The sequence below is a fragment of the Phoenix dactylifera genome, chromosome 14 (genome assembly GCF_009389715.1).
Source record: "Phoenix dactylifera cultivar Barhee BC4 chromosome 14, palm_55x_up_171113_PBpolish2nd_filt_p, whole genome shotgun sequence".
Classification (NCBI taxonomy): Eukaryota; Viridiplantae; Streptophyta; class Magnoliopsida; order Arecales; family Arecaceae; genus Phoenix; species Phoenix dactylifera.
The window spans coordinates 13,660,034-13,679,856 of NC_052405.1; the positions used below are offsets into that span (position 1 = coordinate 13,660,034).

General features: G+C 37.8%; 1 protein-coding gene across 1 annotated transcript; it reads right to left on the reverse strand.

Moving 5' to 3' along the window:
- Positions 1-8,323: 8,323 nt before the first annotated feature.
- LOC120113156 (protein JINGUBANG-like) lies at positions 8,324-10,057 on the reverse strand. The gene has a single exon (XM_039133975.1). The coding sequence runs from the start codon at positions 9,972-9,974 to the stop codon at positions 8,475-8,477; it is 1,500 nt and encodes a 499-aa protein (XP_038989903.1). The 5' UTR covers positions 9,975-10,057; the 3' UTR covers positions 8,324-8,474.
- Positions 10,058-19,823: the final 9,766 nt, after the last annotated feature.

The window sequence follows — 19,823 nt, forward strand, 5'->3', positions numbered from 1 at the left end:
CATATACTCTGTCCCCTCCATTAAGCAAGTCTTTTCTTTGTACATAAATCAGGGATTGCCTTCTCTACATTCTAATTTACAAACTTTTGCTAGCCTGTTATTTTTGTTTGGTCTTCTCAAGAAGTGCTTCCTGACAAAAGTTGATCTTTAATATGAACATACTCCTGAAACAATAGTGCAATTATCTCCATAAAAATTATTTGTTGATCATATATATATCTCCCAATTCTTGTATAAAAAGGTCACTAGGGAGCCATGCATTTGTCTAATAACTTCAATTCTAGTCAGTAAATGGGGGCAAATCGCAACTTCATAGTACCATCAAATAGATCTTTCTGAAATTAAAATGGATGGTTTTCTTCTAACCATCAACAACGGCCCATAAAAAACTTTCCATCTTGTTTTAACTAATACTATTAGGTTGAATCCCAACAAGAAGGACAATACGCTCCTTAATGCTCCAACCAGATAAGTTAGCATATGCAAGAAAATCATTGATAGTCCAAGTAAGAGCTGCCCACAATTTGAATGTTTGGTTAGTGAAAGCATCAAATATATCGATATCCTCCCATAACTATTTCAATTCCTCTATTAAAGACTGCAGAAAAATATCAATATCATTATCTAGAGCCTTATCATCTAAAATAGCCATTGATAGAAATAATGAAGACTGTTTCATACACATCTATAGTGGCCAATTATATGGAATCAAAATAATTGATAAAGTATTGCATGTAGAACTCATCGTTCGGAATAAATTTAACCAATCAGTAGTTAAATCTAGCCTAACACTGCGAACATCAGAAGAAAAATCATAATACCTATTATCAAATGCTTTTATACTAAACTATCCGCTGGGTGTCTTAATATTTTATCCTTTATACGACCTTCGTCATGTCATCTCATCGACGAAGCAATCTTCGATAATGTTTAGATTCTTTTCTATCTAGGTACAAGGGAGAAATAATGTAAACCTTTGGTTGTTTTTTTTATCTATGTAATATCCACATCATTCAACAAATCATCATTATCTTCTTTATATTTTTTCCATCATGAAGATCTACACATATAGTATGACTTTTAACATTTTCAGCACGAAATAAAATGCAGTTATTCGGACAATTGTGAATCTTCTAATATCCAAGATCCCATTTTTTTTACTAGTTTTTTGTCTTCATAAGAAGATAATGGCAAAGTAACACCTACCAGAAATGCATCCTTTAATAATTGAAGCAGTATAGTAAAATACTTGCTAGACCACTTATTTAAATATTTCAAATGGAATAAATACATGAGAAAAGAAATCTTTAAAAAATTCTTACAACTCGAATATTGTTCTTGATCACAATCTTTCACCAATTTATAATATTGAGTTGTTTCATCATTAGATGAATGTATAGGTTCCTCAATATGCTTATCAACCATTTTAGCTACTTCTTGTCCTCCAATAGAATCTCCTAAACTTTTAATACTGCATGTAAGAGTATCTCTGAGTAAACCCTTATATCATATTTTCCTACAATATTCTTTTGCACGTTTCTAGATCCAAACCTAGAGGTGTGTTCTATATAGGATGGTTGATTACATGGAGATAGCAATATATTCTATCCATGAAATACCGACTCAGTATAACCTTTTAGAAAACTATTCCACACCAAATATTTTTCAACAATTTTTGAAGCGAGAGAAGAACAATTAACGCATTTCCGACATGGACATAAATTTTTTTCATTTATATTAGCTTTCTCAATAGCAGATTTAATGAATTCTGAACTTCATCCAAATAATCTTTGCTGGACTTTTGTCCATTCTATTAGACTATTGATTGAATTGCAACTTATCTAGAAAAAAAAAACAAAATTAAATATTTAATATTAGATTCCGTGAATATTTTCAAAGAAGTCTTTCTTTATTGAACATATTCTATTAGAGTACAAATTTGAACTCATACATTCTATTAGAGTACAAATTTTGGGCATGCATTTTGTCATTTCTTACATTGCATAGAACATCATTTAAGCATAATAAATGCTTCTTATCCTCCTACCTATACCATGGCTATAGGACAGGCCATTTCTACCTTCATTCGATTAACTAATGGTCATATATTAGATAGTTATTCTGATAAATGACTCAACTAATTTAATCATTTGGAGTTCTGGACAGAGCTGATGATTAAACACATCTATGTATATGCTTGAATTGATTGTGATATTTTCTGATTAGTATATACATTCACTAGAAGAATTTTGCATTACGAATTGCTTCACAGGCCCAAAAAAAAAAAAGATATTTCCCATATCTGATTTGCATTTCTATTTTTGTTATATATACAAATGTGAGTATTTGCAAGTATCTAATTCATATTCAAAATTTGTAGGCAAATATGCACACTGAGTTTTAGCATTCACCTGCTTCAATTATTATAAATATTTTGAAGGAAGTATCAGCGAGACATTGGACCTCTTTTCTGACATCTAGAAGTTTACAAGAGAGAGAATGTTCTCACTACATTTATTAAGGTAAAGTTTAAGAATTAGGAGGGGTTAGGTTGGTAAGATGTTTGAATCGAAGGCCGAGAAATTTGATAGCTTATTCAAATTTACTGGTGCTGAGACTTGAGATCCAGGGAACATAAACCACTCTGTATTACATTCGAGGAAATTTACTTTCGAAAGGAAAGAGAAGACTACTTTTGGGAACATTTTGGCTAAGTGATCATAGAGCAACGATCATTTCAGGGCCTATTCAAAATTATATATGAAACTCTGAGGGTATAATATTATTCCAGTATCCTCATAATGCATCTCCACCAATTATTCCATGGGCTTAAAAGAGGACTTCTTTTGACCCAATACCATTGAATGAAATCAAGGTTACAAAACACCCAAACCAGACCTTCCGAGGACAAAGCCACCGGCACAGGGCCTCTTTTGTTTGAGGTGAACTATGAAAAAGGATGTCTCCCAAGAAATGATTTTCTACGGATTGTCTCTTATTATGATTTTCTACGGATCAATATGAAGGTGAAACCTAATTAATTAGAAACAGGGGTATACCATGAATGATGAGATGAGGTTAGCGTTGAGGTTCTACCGATGACTTCTAGTGGCAGGCATCAGGAGGGAGGGGCTTCTAAGAGGCGGCGACAGATGTAGAGGAGGTGAAGGCTGTAGGAGGGAGTCGAGAAGGAAATCGGTGTTATGCGACAGAGTGGAGTATGCAGAATGGAATTGGAGGAAAAAAATGCTGGTGAAGGAGGAGGAGGAGGAGGCCGACAGAGAGGTGGAGGAGGAGAGGGAACCGGCGGAGAGGCGATGGAGCAGGAGGAGCTCAGTGGCAGGGGTGAGAGGAAAGGAGCTCGATCGGGCTAGGGATTTAGAAAATATATGGAACCTAGCAATGCTTATTAGTATCGTCTTGTTATTGGCTTCCGACAATACTTTTAAGCATTCTAATATAACAGCAGTTAACAAAAAAATGTTGAAAAAGCCCTATATAACTCGCCGATGCTTTAAAGCGTCATCGAAAACCAATATCAAGATAACACTAATAAGATGCATCGGCAAAATTTGGCACGGTGGACAAGTTTTCGACGTTTTTTTTTAGCGTCAGCAAATTTCTGTTAGAATTTATATTTTTTTCTGTAGAGTGGTTTTTTTTTCCTTTTACAGAAGAAGGATGCATAAGTGTAGTATGAAATGTATATGTAGCTTGGTTTGCAACTAGACTTGAAGTAGTTGCAAAGTGAAAATCTGTTTACTGAAAAAATAAAATTAAAAACGAAAATATTGAATGGTCAGGAACCAGAAATATTTAAAATTTAGAACCTTTTCCTTTTTGATAGTTTTTATTATATATTTTTTTGGCAAAACTTTGTATACCAACTTGTCACCTTATCAGAAGTTGTACTCTATTCCGCATTTCGGTTCAGAGCCCATTTGGTTTAATGTACGTAGGCTGAGCTGGAGCTCACTTTATTGAACTTGGCCAAAGCCAGTCCAAAGTCATTTGTCTATTAATAAGTTCATCAGGGGAAATTACCTCAGCTCCACTTTGCGCCAACCAAACATCTGATATAGGCTCCTTCTAGCCCAAATTTAGTGAGGATGACTGGCTATGGGCAACCAAACAGGCCACAATCGAAGTTTAATACTGTTCCATAATATTTTATTTCTTAATTTTATATAATATATTCATGCTAGAATTGTATCATCCTTTCGATCTATTAAAAAAAAAAAGAACTCTTTCTCTTTAATATTACAACAAAAAGCCTTTGCATGGCCACTAGCACCATTACTTAAAGTTGTAAGTAGGTGAAAACCAAAAGGTCCAAGGGGTAGATTGCAAACGGCTAAAACATCTTCCACTTGATATAGCTATCAATCAGATAGAAAGTTATTATATTAGTGTCCAAAAGCATGCATGGGTTGTCTGTTGGAGAGGATTATGTAACGTATGGTTCAGAATCCTGAACAACTTGCTCTTAAAGGGATACTTATAGGGTCCAATAAACCTCCTCTTAAATCCTATAAAAATTGGTGGACCCATCCCCTCCATTGCAAGGAGAAACATGTACACGTAGATCATTCAGCGTCAGCATGCAGATACAAACCTTATCTTCATGCGAATAATATTTTCCCATGCAAGTTGATGACAGTACCTAACAACAGGCAAAGCGATTGCTGTGAACTTTATATGAGAATGGAAACACTTTGAAAGCTCAACTTACCTACCAAAATATGCCGACATTGTTTCTCCCATGGAGTCGTTGACCAAATCCTCATGCTGTATCTCTACAGCTGTTACTAGAGAGAGAATGTGCCGGTTGGTGATGGAAAGATACACTGCATCAAATCTATTGCATTACATAATGCTAGATTCTAGCTAAGAAGCTGATCTAATCAAATTAGTTCCATGAACCATCCTCCTCCAATCCATGCAACGGGCTTTTGACCATCAAAGTTTTTTTTTTTTCTAAATCGGGTGATTCACAATGTTCTGGTATGAATATGTCCAAAGAAATCAAGTTATAACCTGTCCCGAAATGCCCCTAGGGCAAGAGAACCATCAATCCACAATGGGTAACAAAAGAGACCATCCAATATGCAGCTTCTTTAGCTTCTCAGTATATGTGTTTGACAGTGATAAGGTGCCGCCTCTTGATAGGCTTCAAATGTTCTGAAGCAAGGAATGGGCAGCCACCTTAATTTCTAGTTTGGCCCTAAATCTACAAGACCATTGTGGCAGAATCGTTCTCCACAAAGATGGAGCCAGCTCCCAATTTGCACCGAGCATAGATAATACCTACGTCGGCCCTTAATTCCACACCATCGAGATATAAAAAATCGTGCTACCATCGCAACAACTAGCTTTAAATTAGAGTCTGCTCCACCTCTGATGCCGCTCTCCAATATACGGCGTCGAAGTTTACCTCGAGAAAGCATCCATCAAAGTTTCAGCGCCCCTTCCTTAGACTGGACAGCCAATGATTCATGAATGCTTGCACCAGATATTCGGCAAGCTATAGTAATTGTATTGCTGTAAAGCAAAGCCTACGTGTTTCTGACTTGCTTCTCCTGCCTACGTAGGTAGGACAATTTAGGCAAGAAGACAGGAAAGAAAACATTGTTTTACTTATCCTCTTAATATTTTGCAAGGAGTTGATAACATGCAGGCATGCACTAGTATTATTTAAAGAGCTAGAAGGGGTCCAAATGGGCAGAAGACATGAGAGCTGGAGCACGAAACGCATCTGCTGCAAAAATTTCTCAATCAGTGATTATTTTAGTGGTGCTGTTTGTTTATTTGCCACTGGCTGTGTTCTCTATGTGCTGCAAGATCTGAAGCAGAGCTTCTCGTTGGAATTTACATTAACCTATAATTGTAATATGGCTGTGTTTTATATGTGCTTGCATAGTTTAATTTGAGTTCCATTATGTAAGTCAACCAAAACCTTGGCTCAGGATAAGAGATGTGAATGGCTAGAAAGTCATGACCAACTTGGGATGGATTTGATTGACTTACACCTGATCCATGTGTGGTTCATTTAGACAGGCAGTAGATACCTTTAGCCATCTTGGAAGCTTGATCTGGACTAGATAAGAACTAATTAATTGGCTCCCTTTGTTAGTAGGGTCAAGGTTTTTTTTTATTAAATGATACCAAACTGATAAAACTGACCAAACAACCAGTGTCTCCAATTGATGTTTTGCTTTGCCCACAATAAAGATGACTAAACTGATGCAATACAAAATATGATTATCTAATAAGGGGATTAGAATCTCTGACATGGCCCAAAAACTAAGGTAATACAAGCAACTAGAGCTCATAGTTTACAGAGGTCTTTGGAAGCCCTAAGATGCTATTCCACAAGGATAGCGTGGTCCAAGGCTTTGTATATTGGAATTTAGAGTCATCAGTCCAGAGATATTAGTCCTTATCTGCCATTAGGTCGTAATTTGATCTTTGCATTAGATACCGCAGTCGATATGATTTCTTTTATTTTTTCTTGATAAATTTCTTTTGAATTATACTATCTTGGAATCATTTTTCGGAATGATCAGACATTCAACTACCACATTATGTGGATCAATTAGTTGAATATGACTCACTTACAACATCTATATATATATGATTATCTTAGTGCATTATCTATATAGATAGATATAGATATAGATATAGATATATTTCTGGCATTTAAGATCAGGCCTTTCGGAGTGGTTGATTATCACATCATGCTGTATAAGAGATCATGCAATGAAGATATAGCATGTTGAAACACTTGCTGACTTAATAATAGACATACAAAATATACAAGATTGCATCAGATGCAATCTTGAAACCTTACAAATTAAGCAGGCTCTACATGAATACGTGTAGGCCTAAAGAATTCAGCTTGTAAGCTAACCCCACAGTGAGTTCTTTACAAGCTGCGACAACGCCAAGGCCGTTGTTTTTCACGTCGGAGAAGGAAGCTGGCAACAATTTATACCATGCATGCCGAAAGAAACAAAAGAACATATATATAAATTCCCAGTACTAACAAAACAAAGTACACCATTAATCTTCCTCTAGCCTGCTATTTTTGTTTCCATTCTCATATCCCAAAAGACTCTTCTGTTTCCACTTTATTATCTGCGGATGTCCTTCCAATCTGGATGAATTGAACTCCTTGTGAGTCGCATACTGAACCTATCAGACCCAAGATCCCTTAAAACTGTGCAATTGGTCATAGGGGAGTCAAAAGTGGGGCTGCAGGCCATCCAAGCTGCTTACAAGCAGCTCAAGATCAACTGCAGATAATAGAATCTCCACCAAGAATCCGATCTGATTATACAAAAGTCTTGATGATTATAATGATAATAAGAAAGAATCTATTATGATCGATTATAAAAAAATTAATTATATGAAAAGCCACAAGATACATGCTTAGTCGTTCTTTTTTCATTGATTATTTTTTTTAGTTTAAAGGGCAATTGACTTCTTCAAAAATAATATTTTTGCTTGTGGTTCTATTATTTTTAAAATTTTGGTTTGTTACATTCTATATTTTCGACTCTGATTTTGTTTAATATCATGTGAATTACTGAAATTTACTCTTATTTTTTATTTGTTGGATTTATATAAAAAATAATTTTTGCAGCTTTATTCATTTAGACTTGTTTCAACCCATTTTGTCCAACTCTATCTGCACTGACCCACTATGAAATGAGTACAGCACTGACCTGCCATGAAATAAGTATAGGATGGGTATGGATATGTGGTTTCTAATTATGGTGTGAAAGCAGATGATAGCCTACTTGACCCATACGCACCTCATTGCCATTCCTATTCTAAAGCTTAGCTATTACAAAAAGCCTCAACGCCATAAACTTGCAAAATCAAATAGAGCCAATTTCAAGTTTATATGAGCCAAGTTTGATCAATGTCTTTATTGAGCATGGTCCAAGCTCAAGCCAAGCCCAAACTGACATATTACAAGTGTTGCGCAGCCCAAGCATCATTAAATTCCACTCATCTTGGCTCATTTATACTGTTGATCAAAACAAAAGGCAAATACCATTAAATTTTGCGAATCATGTGCTTTCCAAAATTTTTACTAAATATCTTTATTTTATCTAAAAGTAGAAAGTCAGACAGTTCTTTTTGGCCTTCTAAAAGCTTTTCCAAATGAGGCCTAAATCCCTCAAACAAGTTGCTGGAGAACACCAATGGTCGGACTCCCAATTCCACTCTTTCGACCCTGCTGTGACAAGATTAGAGATGAGTAGATCCAATTGACAAATATTAGAAAGTAAAAAAAAAAAAGGGAAAAAATTTTAAGACCGGTCAACGGAGACTTTTTGTTATAGCGTGGTCTAAAAGAGGGTGGGTGATTAATTTCCCCAAAAAAAAAAGCCCGTTGCAGCGATACCATACCAAAATAAATAAATAAAAAAATACACACATTTGTGGCAAAAAGGAAAGCTAAACTACGACAAAGCTTCTTCGGCTTCCATTCCTCTTTGATTGCGACTCCAAATCCGAACCCGCCAAACCCTCACCTCTCCGTCCAAACTCCCGCTACAAACCCGGTACTCTTCCTCCCCTTCTCCCTCCCTCTCCGCCACCGCCGCCGCCGCCTCCGGCGGCACCCGCACCGCCGCCACCGACCTCACCCCGCTCACGTGACCCTCCAAGACCCCAAGACAACTATACCCCCTCCCCTCCCCTCCCCTCCTCCAAATCCTCACCGTCCGATCACTAGAACCGCTGAACACCAAATCCCCCGCACACGCGAGACACAGGATTGCCTTCCGGTGTCCTCGCAGCCTCCCCGCGACCGCCACAAAATTCGCGCTATCTTCCTTCTCCCACACCAAGATCGAACGGTCGCAGGCCCCCGAGTACAGCACCGCCCCGTCGCCGCTCACTGCGAGCGCGTTCACCGCGGACCGGTGCTTCTCCAGCGTCGCCACCAGCCCGTGCCGCCCCTTCTCCCCAGCCGACCGCCCCCATACCCTAATCCTCCGATCCGCCGACCCCGTGAAGACGGTCCCGTCGCCGGCGACGGCAACGGCGTTCACGGCGTCCTCATGCGCCGCCACGGATTCGATGCAGCGGAGGTCGGAGGTGCGCCAGATCTTGAGGGTCTTATCCCAAGAGACGGAGTAGAGGAGGCTGCCGGAGGCGGCAACGGCGGAGACGGCGTCGGCGTGCTGGATCCAAAGGAGCTTCTTGTGGCGGCGGACGGTGATGTAGTTGGAGGGAAGGGCGAGGCGGCGGAGGCGGTCGGCGGCAGTAGGGAGGGAGGCGACGAGGTGGTAGCGGCCCGAGCCGGCGGAGCGGTTCCAGGCGCGGATGCGGCCGTCCTGGTGGGCGGTGAAGGCGCGGCCGTCGGGGGAGAAGGCGACGGACTTGACGGAGCCGGAGGCGGGGGCGGCGGGGAAGGAGTCGAGGCGGCGGAGGGAGGCGAGGTCGTATATGGAGATCTCCGCAGCGGAGGCGGAGTAGAGGAGGGAGGGGGCTGCAACGGCGACGGCGGTGGGTGCGCCGTCGGGGGTGTGGAGAGTGGAGAGGCAGGCGAAGGAAGCGGAGAAGGGAGGGGGTCCTAGGAGGGAGGGGAGAGTGATGGGGGAGGTGGAGTCGACGGTGGAGGAGGTGGCGGCGGAGCCGTCGGAGTTGGAGCTGTAGTCGAAGGTGGTGCATGAGGATACGTGGCGGGTCCGAGGTGACGGAGGAGGAGGGACGGTTGGGTCAGTGGCAGTGGAGGAGGTGGGGTCTTCCGCGGCTGAGGGAGACGAGCGGGGCAGGCAGCCGTGGGATAGCGGCATTGGGGGAGAGCTCAGAAGCGAAGGAGGGACGAGTGGGGAGTTTTTATAGGCGCCGGAAAAAGAAAGCTCGGAGGAGGAAGGGAGAGACACGTGGCGGAAGTGTGGAAAGTGGATTACACAGACCGACAAGTCGACGAAAAAACAAATCAAATCCACCATTAAATCGTACAATAGTATCTGTGCCGCGGATAAATGGAGCTTTAAACATCGCGATCCAACGAACGCATCCGGTGGGTGTGTATATGTATGTATGTATGTATGTATGTATATATATATATATATATATATATATATATATATATATATATATATATATGTATATATATATGTATGTGTATAGATATATATATATGTATATATATGTATGTATATATATATATATATATATATATATGTATGTATAGATATATGTATGTATATGTATATATATGTATGTATATATATATATATATGTATGTCTGTATATGTATGTATATATATATATGTATGTGTATATATATATATGTATATGTATGTATATATATGTATGTATATATCATTGGTGCTTTCGTTGAGATAATATATCTCAAGAAGTAACTTCATACTTGAACTTTCTTTTTCTTGAATTTCAGCCTTAAAAAAATGGAATCCATGAGGAACTCAAATGACCACCAGCAAAGAATTGAGGCCTTAGAAGGCCACTTAGTATAGCTTGGTAGAGCATTGAAAACCCTATCCAATACCCTGACCAAGATGAGAAGAAAAGGAGTAGAGATGAGAAGAGAGACGAATGCTAACTTAAAAAGATTGGAGAGGAGAATGAAAAAGAGGGGAAGAGAAAAAAATCAGGAGGAGAGGCCTAGGTCGCATGCCTTAAGGCTGGGCCAGGCAAGAGAAAAGGGAGAGAGTGAAGAAGGCAGTTGGGCCTATGGCATAAGAGAAAACAGAGACTGGGGAGTATAATAGAAGGACCCGAGGTTGTGTTGGGGAGATGGGTTGAAGAAAATAGAGGAGTGAGGCAAGAAGACTACTATGGGGAGAAAATTATGGCAGAAGAGGAGTCCTTCCCTGCTCACAGGCCTCATGGCCGAAGGGAGCACAGAGAAAGGAGAATGAGAAGAGGTCAGGATGACGACTTTGGTGAGGGGGATTCTCAGCTAAGAGAGCGAGGGCTTAAAACACCCAAAATAGATTTCTCAAAGTTCAGTGAGGGAGACCTATATGAGTGGTTGGCAAGGCAGATCAGTACTTTGATGTGTATGAAGTGCCAAGAACTGATTGAGTGACCCTTGCAAGTTTCCACCTAGAAGGCAGGGCAAACCGGTGGTGGAAGTGGATCCAGGCCTTGTATAAGAAGGAAGGCAGGAGAATGAGGTGATCAGCCTTTGTAGATGAATTCATAATGCAATGGAGACCGAATATATATATATATGTGTGTGTGCGCGCGCGCGTGTGTGTGTGCATATATGTATCAAAATCTTCATTCAGATTCAGTCAGATCAAATTCAAATAATAAAATTCTATACCAAAAATAATGTATATTTATGTATGTGTATATACATATATGTATACATGCATGTATGTATATATGTGTGCGTGTGTGTAACATGCAATGACCATATCAGATCATGTTATATATATGTATATGTGTGTGTGTGTATGCGCATATATGTATCAAAATCTTCATTCGGATTCAGTCAGATCAAATTCAAATAATAAAATTCTATATATTTATGTGTATGTATATACATATATGTATACATGCATGCGTGTATTATATGTGTGCGTGTGTGTAACATGCAATGACCATATCAAATCATGTTATTTCATGCATTTCGATAGATAATTATGATGTTTGATGCTGTATTATTAGACCATTAAATAGTTCAATCAGCATTGTATTTTCTCTAGCCCTCCTAAGACAAGATCAGACAATGGTTAGATTGGAGGATGGATGTAGAATAGTATGAAAAAGCAGAGAAGGGAATCATTGAATGAAATTGTCTCCAATTATAGTGTTGTCTCCAATTATGGTGTTGACATGTTGTTAAGGAAAAGTGCTTTCAAATTTCTGGGAGGATAGAGATGTGCAATTAAAAGAAAATGAATATGTTGGTGAGCTTTGAAATCATAATAGCAAAATATAAACTAATAGCTGTGTAGTGAAGCCAAGCTTAAATACTTGCACTGCATAGTGGAGAGTATTTTATGATTGGAATCATGAGCAAGAGTAAAGATATGATTCTTCTATTTGATAGTTTCGCCGATATATAGAGCTCTCAAACCGAGACTAGTTGTTGTCACCTAAGATCAAAGGTTGGATATTTTTTAAAAGAAATTTCCGCGCAGAAGAATAAGTAATAAAACAAGTGAAAGTGTTATGACCACAAAACTTGCAATGAGGCTTATTGGTTTATAATGCGTAAAGCAAACTGGTCCAATTGGTTTGTTTACCAATTTATTATATCATAAGCAATAGAAGAGACATGCTTGCTTTTGTTGAACATTTCCTTTTATAATATCTTAGTTTCCTAAACATTAATGAATAACTCTATATATAGGTTATCAAGGTGTGAAAGCCTCTTCAAATAAACATGATTTTTATTATATTGCAATTATATCACTTAGCTACCAGCTCTATTAAGTGAAGAACTACTCATAATTGTTTTTTTCCTCACGAATAACATTTGCTGTAGAGGCAAGCCACCCCTGCAAGATCACATTGACCACTCTACCACCATCATACCAAATGTTTTTCTTTGGTAGGATGGTTAAACCTGCCTTTGTTTTCCTAACCTAATCCTTATCTTCTTTCTGCGATGCCTTCTATCTAATTCTTTTGATACAAACAAGCACCCAACCCCTCAATCTCTGAAAGAGCATACGCACGCATCCACAGTACTTAAAAAAAAAGAGGAGGCAAAGACACCCATATATATAATAGAAGCACTCCAAATCCGACATTCCATTGGTCCCTTGTCAATACAATCCATTCATCTAGCAATACACAAGAGTACAAGCAATTGTGCTTATTTTGTAACTAATTATTTATCATAGAGGTACTTTCATAACATAAAAAAAGATTAATATAAAGACATTATCCCATCCCCATCCTCTTTCCTAAGGGGGTACGAGCAAGCTCGATGGTTTGTTAATCGCTTTCAAATGATCATTTATATTTGTATTAAGGATATTTTTCTCTCTGTGATCATTTATCCCTTCATCTAGTTCTGGTGTATAAAAAGCAAACTCATCTCACTTTTTCTGAAACAAAATGGCTTCATTCTTCGGCATTCTTGTCCAAGCACATCCCAACAAAATAGGAGGGCAGGATGGAAGCAAATGCATATATTGGAAATAGTGCATGCCTTACTTATTTCTGCCTCCTAGAACATTTCTAGAAAAAAGTTGCTCCCACTATCATCTATACTATTAACCACATCCCTTTTCTAGTTATTGGTAGTCAATCTCCCTATGAGCATCCTTTTGGCATTACTCCCAATTATAATTTACTCAAAATTTTTGGATGTGCTCATGCAATTACAATCTCATGAGCATACCAAATTAGAACCTTGTTCTTGTTGGTGTTATTTTCTTGGTTATGGAATAAAGCATAAGGGTTATAGGTGTTGGGATTCTATTTCCAAACAACTTCGTATTTCTCATCATGTTGTCCTCTAGGAACACAAAATGTTTTCTTCTATGTCACAATTTTTTATTTCTTCTCCTTCTTTATTCTTTACCTATCCTTTAATTGAGTTGTTTTCTGAAGATTTTGATGTAGTGCCCTCTATTAAGTTCACTCAAAGCCTCTTCCAATGCACCCTCTTTTGATAGGATTGTTCCATCTATAGATCCTACTCTTCCATCTTCCTCTAAGACTGAACTATGATGCCATTCTAATAGAATAAGAGCACTTCCTTCTCAACTTCACGCTATCATTGTTTCGCTGCCGCTAATTCTCTTCACGACCCTCACAACTTTTTTGAGGCAAATTCTGATCCTTTTTGGCAGTAAGCAATGGTAGAGTAACTACAGAGCTTGGAGAAAACTAGCATTAGGGATCTAGTTGATTTACCTCCTGATAAATCTTTGATGGGATGCAAATGGGTTTATAAAATTAAAACTCGATTAAATGATTCGGTTGAGTATTATAAAGCTCATCTTGTTGTCGAAAGTTTTATATAAAAGTATGGTATCGGCTTTGAGTAAATTTTTGCTCCACTTGCTCGACTAACCGGAGCCTTATTGCTATTGCTACGGTTGCATGATGGACACTTTTTGTAGATGGATGTCAAGAATGTGTTTCTTAACGGAAATGTTTTAGCAGAAGTGTATATGCAGCCACCATTGGGTTATTCTCATCCACCTAATAAGGTATGTCGGCTTTGTCCGGCTTTATATGGTCTTAAGTAAGCTCCTCGTTCATGGTTTGCAAAATTCATTGCCATTGTCTTTCGATTTGGTTTCACTCATAATTCTTATGATTCCGCTCTTTTCATCTGTAAAACTGCTAAAGGTATTACATTATTATTACTTTATGTGATGATATGGTTATAACTAGGGATGATCTTACTAGCATTCATGATCTCAAACAGTATTTTAATCAAGAATTTGAGATGAAAGACTAGGGAACACTAAGTTACTTCTTTGTCATTGAGGTTACATTGAGCTCCAATGAGTTTTATTTATCACAGACCAAATATTCATCTGATCTCATTTCTAATGCTGAATTAACAAATAACAAGATTACTTCCACACCTTGTGATCAAACTTATGCCAAATTAATACCCACTAACAGAGCTCCTATTTTTTATGCTACTTGTTACAAACAATTAGTTGGTGGTCTTGTATATCTCATAGTTACTCGTTCAGACATATTTTATATCGTTCATATCATTGGTTAGTTTAAGGCAGCTCCTCGATCCACTCATTATGCTGCTATTTACATATTCTATACTATATCAAGGGTACTCTATTTTATGGCTTATATTTTACTACTGATTCCTCCCTGCACCTAAGTGCTTACTCTGATTAATTAGGTTGATGTACCTACTGATAGATGCTCCACTATAAGCCATTGTTTTCTTTTGGGCAACCCGCCTATCTCTTGGCATAGTAAAAAGCAGACTATTATCTCTAGGTCCAACATTGAGGCTGAATACATGGCTATTGCTGATGCTATTATGAACTTCTCTAGCTCAAATGGTTGGTAAAAGATATGAGAATTACTCATCATGGTGTTACCACTCTTTACTATGATAATCAAAGTACCATTCAGATTGCTTATAATGATGTTCTTTTATGAGCATACTAAATATATTAAAATTGATTTTCACTTCATTTGCCAACCCATTTGTAATGGTACTGTACATCTTTGATCTATTTTCTCTTCTGACTAGGTTGCAGATTTTCACTAAGGCCCATCCACTCGGATATTTTTGAGACTTAGTTTTCAAACTCACGCTAGCTTTTATTATACCATCTTGAATTTTAGGGAGGGTTGTTACTGTAACCAACATGTAATATCAATAAAGTTGTTATCGTACTCAACGTTTGTTTTAGTTAGGCCTATATATGCACCTGTACATACTACTGTATTCAAGCGATTTATACAACAATCAAAATTATGGAGATTTTCTTCTTTTCCTTCTTCTTCTTCTAGTTCTAGTCACAACTAATTGTAAACTAAGTCCTTTCTTCTATTTTTTCTTTAAGCACATGAGTAATTATAAACCGTTCGCTTTCAAATAATCTTTTGTGCATGGATCTAGGATGTAATTTTTTATCCCTTCATACTACTTTTGGTCCCAACCTATACTAAAGATTCCCATCTAATCTTACAACCAATAGCAACCAAATCAGCTATAAAGAACCGGGACTCTCCAATTCTATTCAACTTACCACATCTCGTTCCACTAGCCACATTTAGATGTAACTTCTATCTTTATTCTTATACCAACAAAATTTTTCTATGGTGAGGAGCAGTAACTCTTTTCTTTCACATGACACGGGAATATTCTACATCTTAGGAAGCCCACACACCATCCTCACAAAATCTAGGAGCATTGTGTCCTTGGTTGTCAGAATTTGGCTCTCCAAGGATAATAAGTTGTATAACAAAAAACAAGTTGGCACAAGTGGTGCTATCAAATAAGTGGTGCTCTTGGGCTCAACAAGTGGCGTTAATTACCGAGAAGGAACAAATAAGTTGAGTCTAAAAAGCTTGTTTTAAAACAAACAACTCCTTTTCAACACTAGAATTAATTAACCACTTTGTGCTAAAAAAGTATTACAGTCCAAAACTTCCTAATATAAAGCCCATATGAGAAAATATGGGAACAACCAATTGTCGTTAGAGTGGATCCCCAATAGGTCAAAAAAAGTAATGAATAACAACATATTATACCCTAGTATGGTCCGAATATGATATAGGAGTATGCCCAGATTTGATATGGACCACTTTGTCCACTACGGATAAGGTTGAATAGGATCTAGAAACAAGATTAGCTACATCGAAAAGTTAAGCTGTAGATCAAACTTTTGGGAGCTATAATTTAGTTATACAATGTCCGATTGAGATGATCTTTTTTTTCGGATAACTCTTCGAGATCTACAATATGACACTGCACTCTATAAAGGACGGCACCCCTAGCAATTTAAATTTTATCATTTGGACATTAAAACAGGTCGGTCAAACCAAAAATTTTCTTTTCAAGTAAGACATTGAGCAGACGTATCATCCAATCCAAGAAGAATCAGACAAAACGATAAAAGTCCAAGTTAATATAGAAGTTGAAATCTAACTCCTAAAGAATTTTAGATTCTTTCAGTTTATTTCTACTAGTCATGTCTATTTTAGGAAAGAGAGTCCTATTAGAACTAGAAAGAGGAATCCAACCCGAATTATGCAAAAACGGACCTCGCCATTATAAATAAAGGTTGTGTATCTTGACTTTAGATCATCAATGAAAGAAAAGAGAACTTAAGCTCTACTTTCTCAATTTTTTCATCTTCTTCAAAATTGCTTTTGATAGATCCAAGTTGAGTGAGTTAAGAGAATTATTTTTTCTCCCAATTGTATCATAGTCACAATGATAAAGGAGATATTTTGTTAAGTAGTTAACAAACTCAACCAAAAGCATGCTTCACTTTCTGCATTCAAAGAAAACATTTAGTATTTCTTTATTTATTAGTTGAGAAATACACGACAAGCATTATTGTCAACAGCAAGTAGTTAATTAGGTTAATTTTATGGGTGGGTATGATTGTAATTTAATTAGTATTATTGAATCACAGACAAGGTCAATTACATAACCCTCCTCAGCAAGCAAAATATCTTCCACTCTTAATGCTGAGATTAACTAATATCTCAAAGGGACTCTATGTTAGCGAAATATGCATGCCATCTCAAAGTAACCAAAGTTACCGGTGCTTGACAAAGATACTTCATTTATCTTTGTTTAGTGTGACAATAATGATGGGGCATAATAGCAAAGCATGGTCTCACTTACAACACTTTTGAATCGACAAATAACTACAATCTTATTTTACTACACTACCTATTGATGCATTGTTGTTTATGCTCCTTAAAAGTAAACTAGCATCAAAAAGTACATCTGATGCTTTTGATGTGATGTATTAGGATTAAATATTCTTTTAGTTTTATAATATCACTTGCCTATTTTATAGGTTATTCACATGCCCACTCTCAAAAAGTATGATGCATATATATAACACAAGAAGTATTTAATAGATAAGTATGATTTCATCAATGCTACTTGTGGGATTAATTTATTTTCTGCCATAGTCTTTCCTCGTAATGATGCTAGTGTCATAATTTATTTAGTCCTCAATCTCAAAACAATATCCAAGAAGGAAGAATGAAAAGGGTAGCTTCAATGAAGAAGAGAGTTTTATTTAGTGCTTTAGGAGTTCTCGAGCCTCACCAAATCTACCATCTATGGCGCAAATAGAAACGGCTTTTTGAATGACACTGGCTTCCATGATCAAGCATGCACTCAGGTCAAAAAAGTAAAGGAAGAAACATGATTCAACTCTATTTAAATTCTCTGAAAAAAAAATCTTTCATTTATTATGGACAAAGTTCTACAGGATGACAAAAACAAAGCAAAGTGCGCTTATGAAGAATGGTGATTTATTTTTATCAATTTCCAAATAGTTTTAGAGTAGTAGATCCAAAATGGCTATACATCATGACATCCCTAATAGTCCCTACTTTCTCATGAAAATGCACAGCTACATGAGATCAAAAATGCCTGCTCTTTTAATGAGATCTCAACCTTTCTCCTACCCTCTTGCTAAAATGTGTTATCATAGCCCTCTCTCTTATAACGGTTAGATGTCATACGCATGCTATCTTCGTGATAAATATAATGCACCATTTGTATGATACATATAGTGAGACCTTGCTATTAATATGACTAGAATAGTATACTAAATGTTCCTATTTTCTCATGCTAATTACTATATTTTTCATTCTACTCCTAGAAATTGTCACTCTCACGAACATTAACTCAACATTCTAGAGGTTCACAAGGATGCTGTAATTGCATAATGCAGAGTGATCTTCTTCTCAGATGCCTAAGAAAAACTTCTTTAATTTTGGCTACCTCACTAATAATACCACAAGTAATTAACATCGAACGGTCGGCAAAAAGAGGATGCCATGCGATATAATAGTGGCATGTAACTAGTAACTTAGGTTCATTTGCCTTTAACTTCTAACAAAAGGACCTACTTTAGACCAGTCCATTGAAACATTTGTGGGATTACTTTTACTCAATGAAAAGGTTTGTTTACTGTAGTAGAGAATTGGCATATCCAAGTGCCACGTCGGCATAAATTTAGCTAACTGCTACAAAAGTTTGAGACTGGCTTGGGTTCTTGGTGGTTGCTTGTTGACTTTTTGTCATTAGGTCTACCCATGTCAAGATGCTGCCAGGTATTGGGATAGTCAGGACAAATAAATTATGGTTGAAAGTAGCATAGGATAGAGACCGGCTTTCGACTTTGTCTCTGCCTCTAAGGAACAAGCGCAATAATAAGTTTCACACTGAGTAATTCAAGTAAGTTGCATGGCCTTTTTTGAGATTTTGACTGTAAGCTTAAACTTGAATTTACATCAACCTCTTCAAAGGTCCCGAGAGTTGGGTACGGATCCTTCTGTGGTGTAGAATTTTCACCGCAGGGTGCTGCACTCCTATCGATTGGATCTAAGTGTATTATTTTGAATCTAACAGTACGTTCTGATAAAATCAATTGCTTAAAGCTTCTAACGGTGTTACTTCAACCTAACTCGGCCCTTCCATTATAATGCCTCTTGCTCTTCTGCATTACAACACCTTCCCTCTCCACCTTTTCGAGTCCAAATACTCCTTATCACAAAAAGGTCTGAGCGAAACTTTTCTATGGCATGGAAGACCGGGTGGATTCTAATTTTATCTTTCTCAGTGAAAGTCTGAGCGGATCATCTCGCCTCTCTCCTCTCTTTTGATCTTTCTCTCTCAGTGGTGTTCGCAGAGGAGGCGTTACAACCTTTCGCCACCATCATTCACTACCCTCACCACTACGTTTGTGAAGGTCCGAGCCGGACAAGATCTCCTCCTCCTCCTCTGTTGTGGCCGTTGTCGTTGCCTTTTTCGCATCATGGATCTACTTTTCATATATTTCGGCAATCGAATCATAGGTCGGTGGTTGTCCCTCGATTTGACATCTCAGATTGCTTCTCTACTAAAGTGGAAAGTCACATTTAAACTAGTGTTGTATGCAATTGGAGCACCATTATGGAGTTGTGAAGAAATTTTGGTGGAAGTTTAGCGACTGAGGGGCACCGTCGCAGCAAAGATCATCCCATGTGTTAAAAAGTTTTAAAAGAAGGTGCCATCGACGAAGGCATGGTTGACAACACAACCGATGAAGGCAGCGCCATTGTCAAGCTTTATAACCTAAAAGTCGGTGAGAGGCCAAAAGTAGCACTGGTAGCTAACGGCCTCGTCAAAGGGGAAT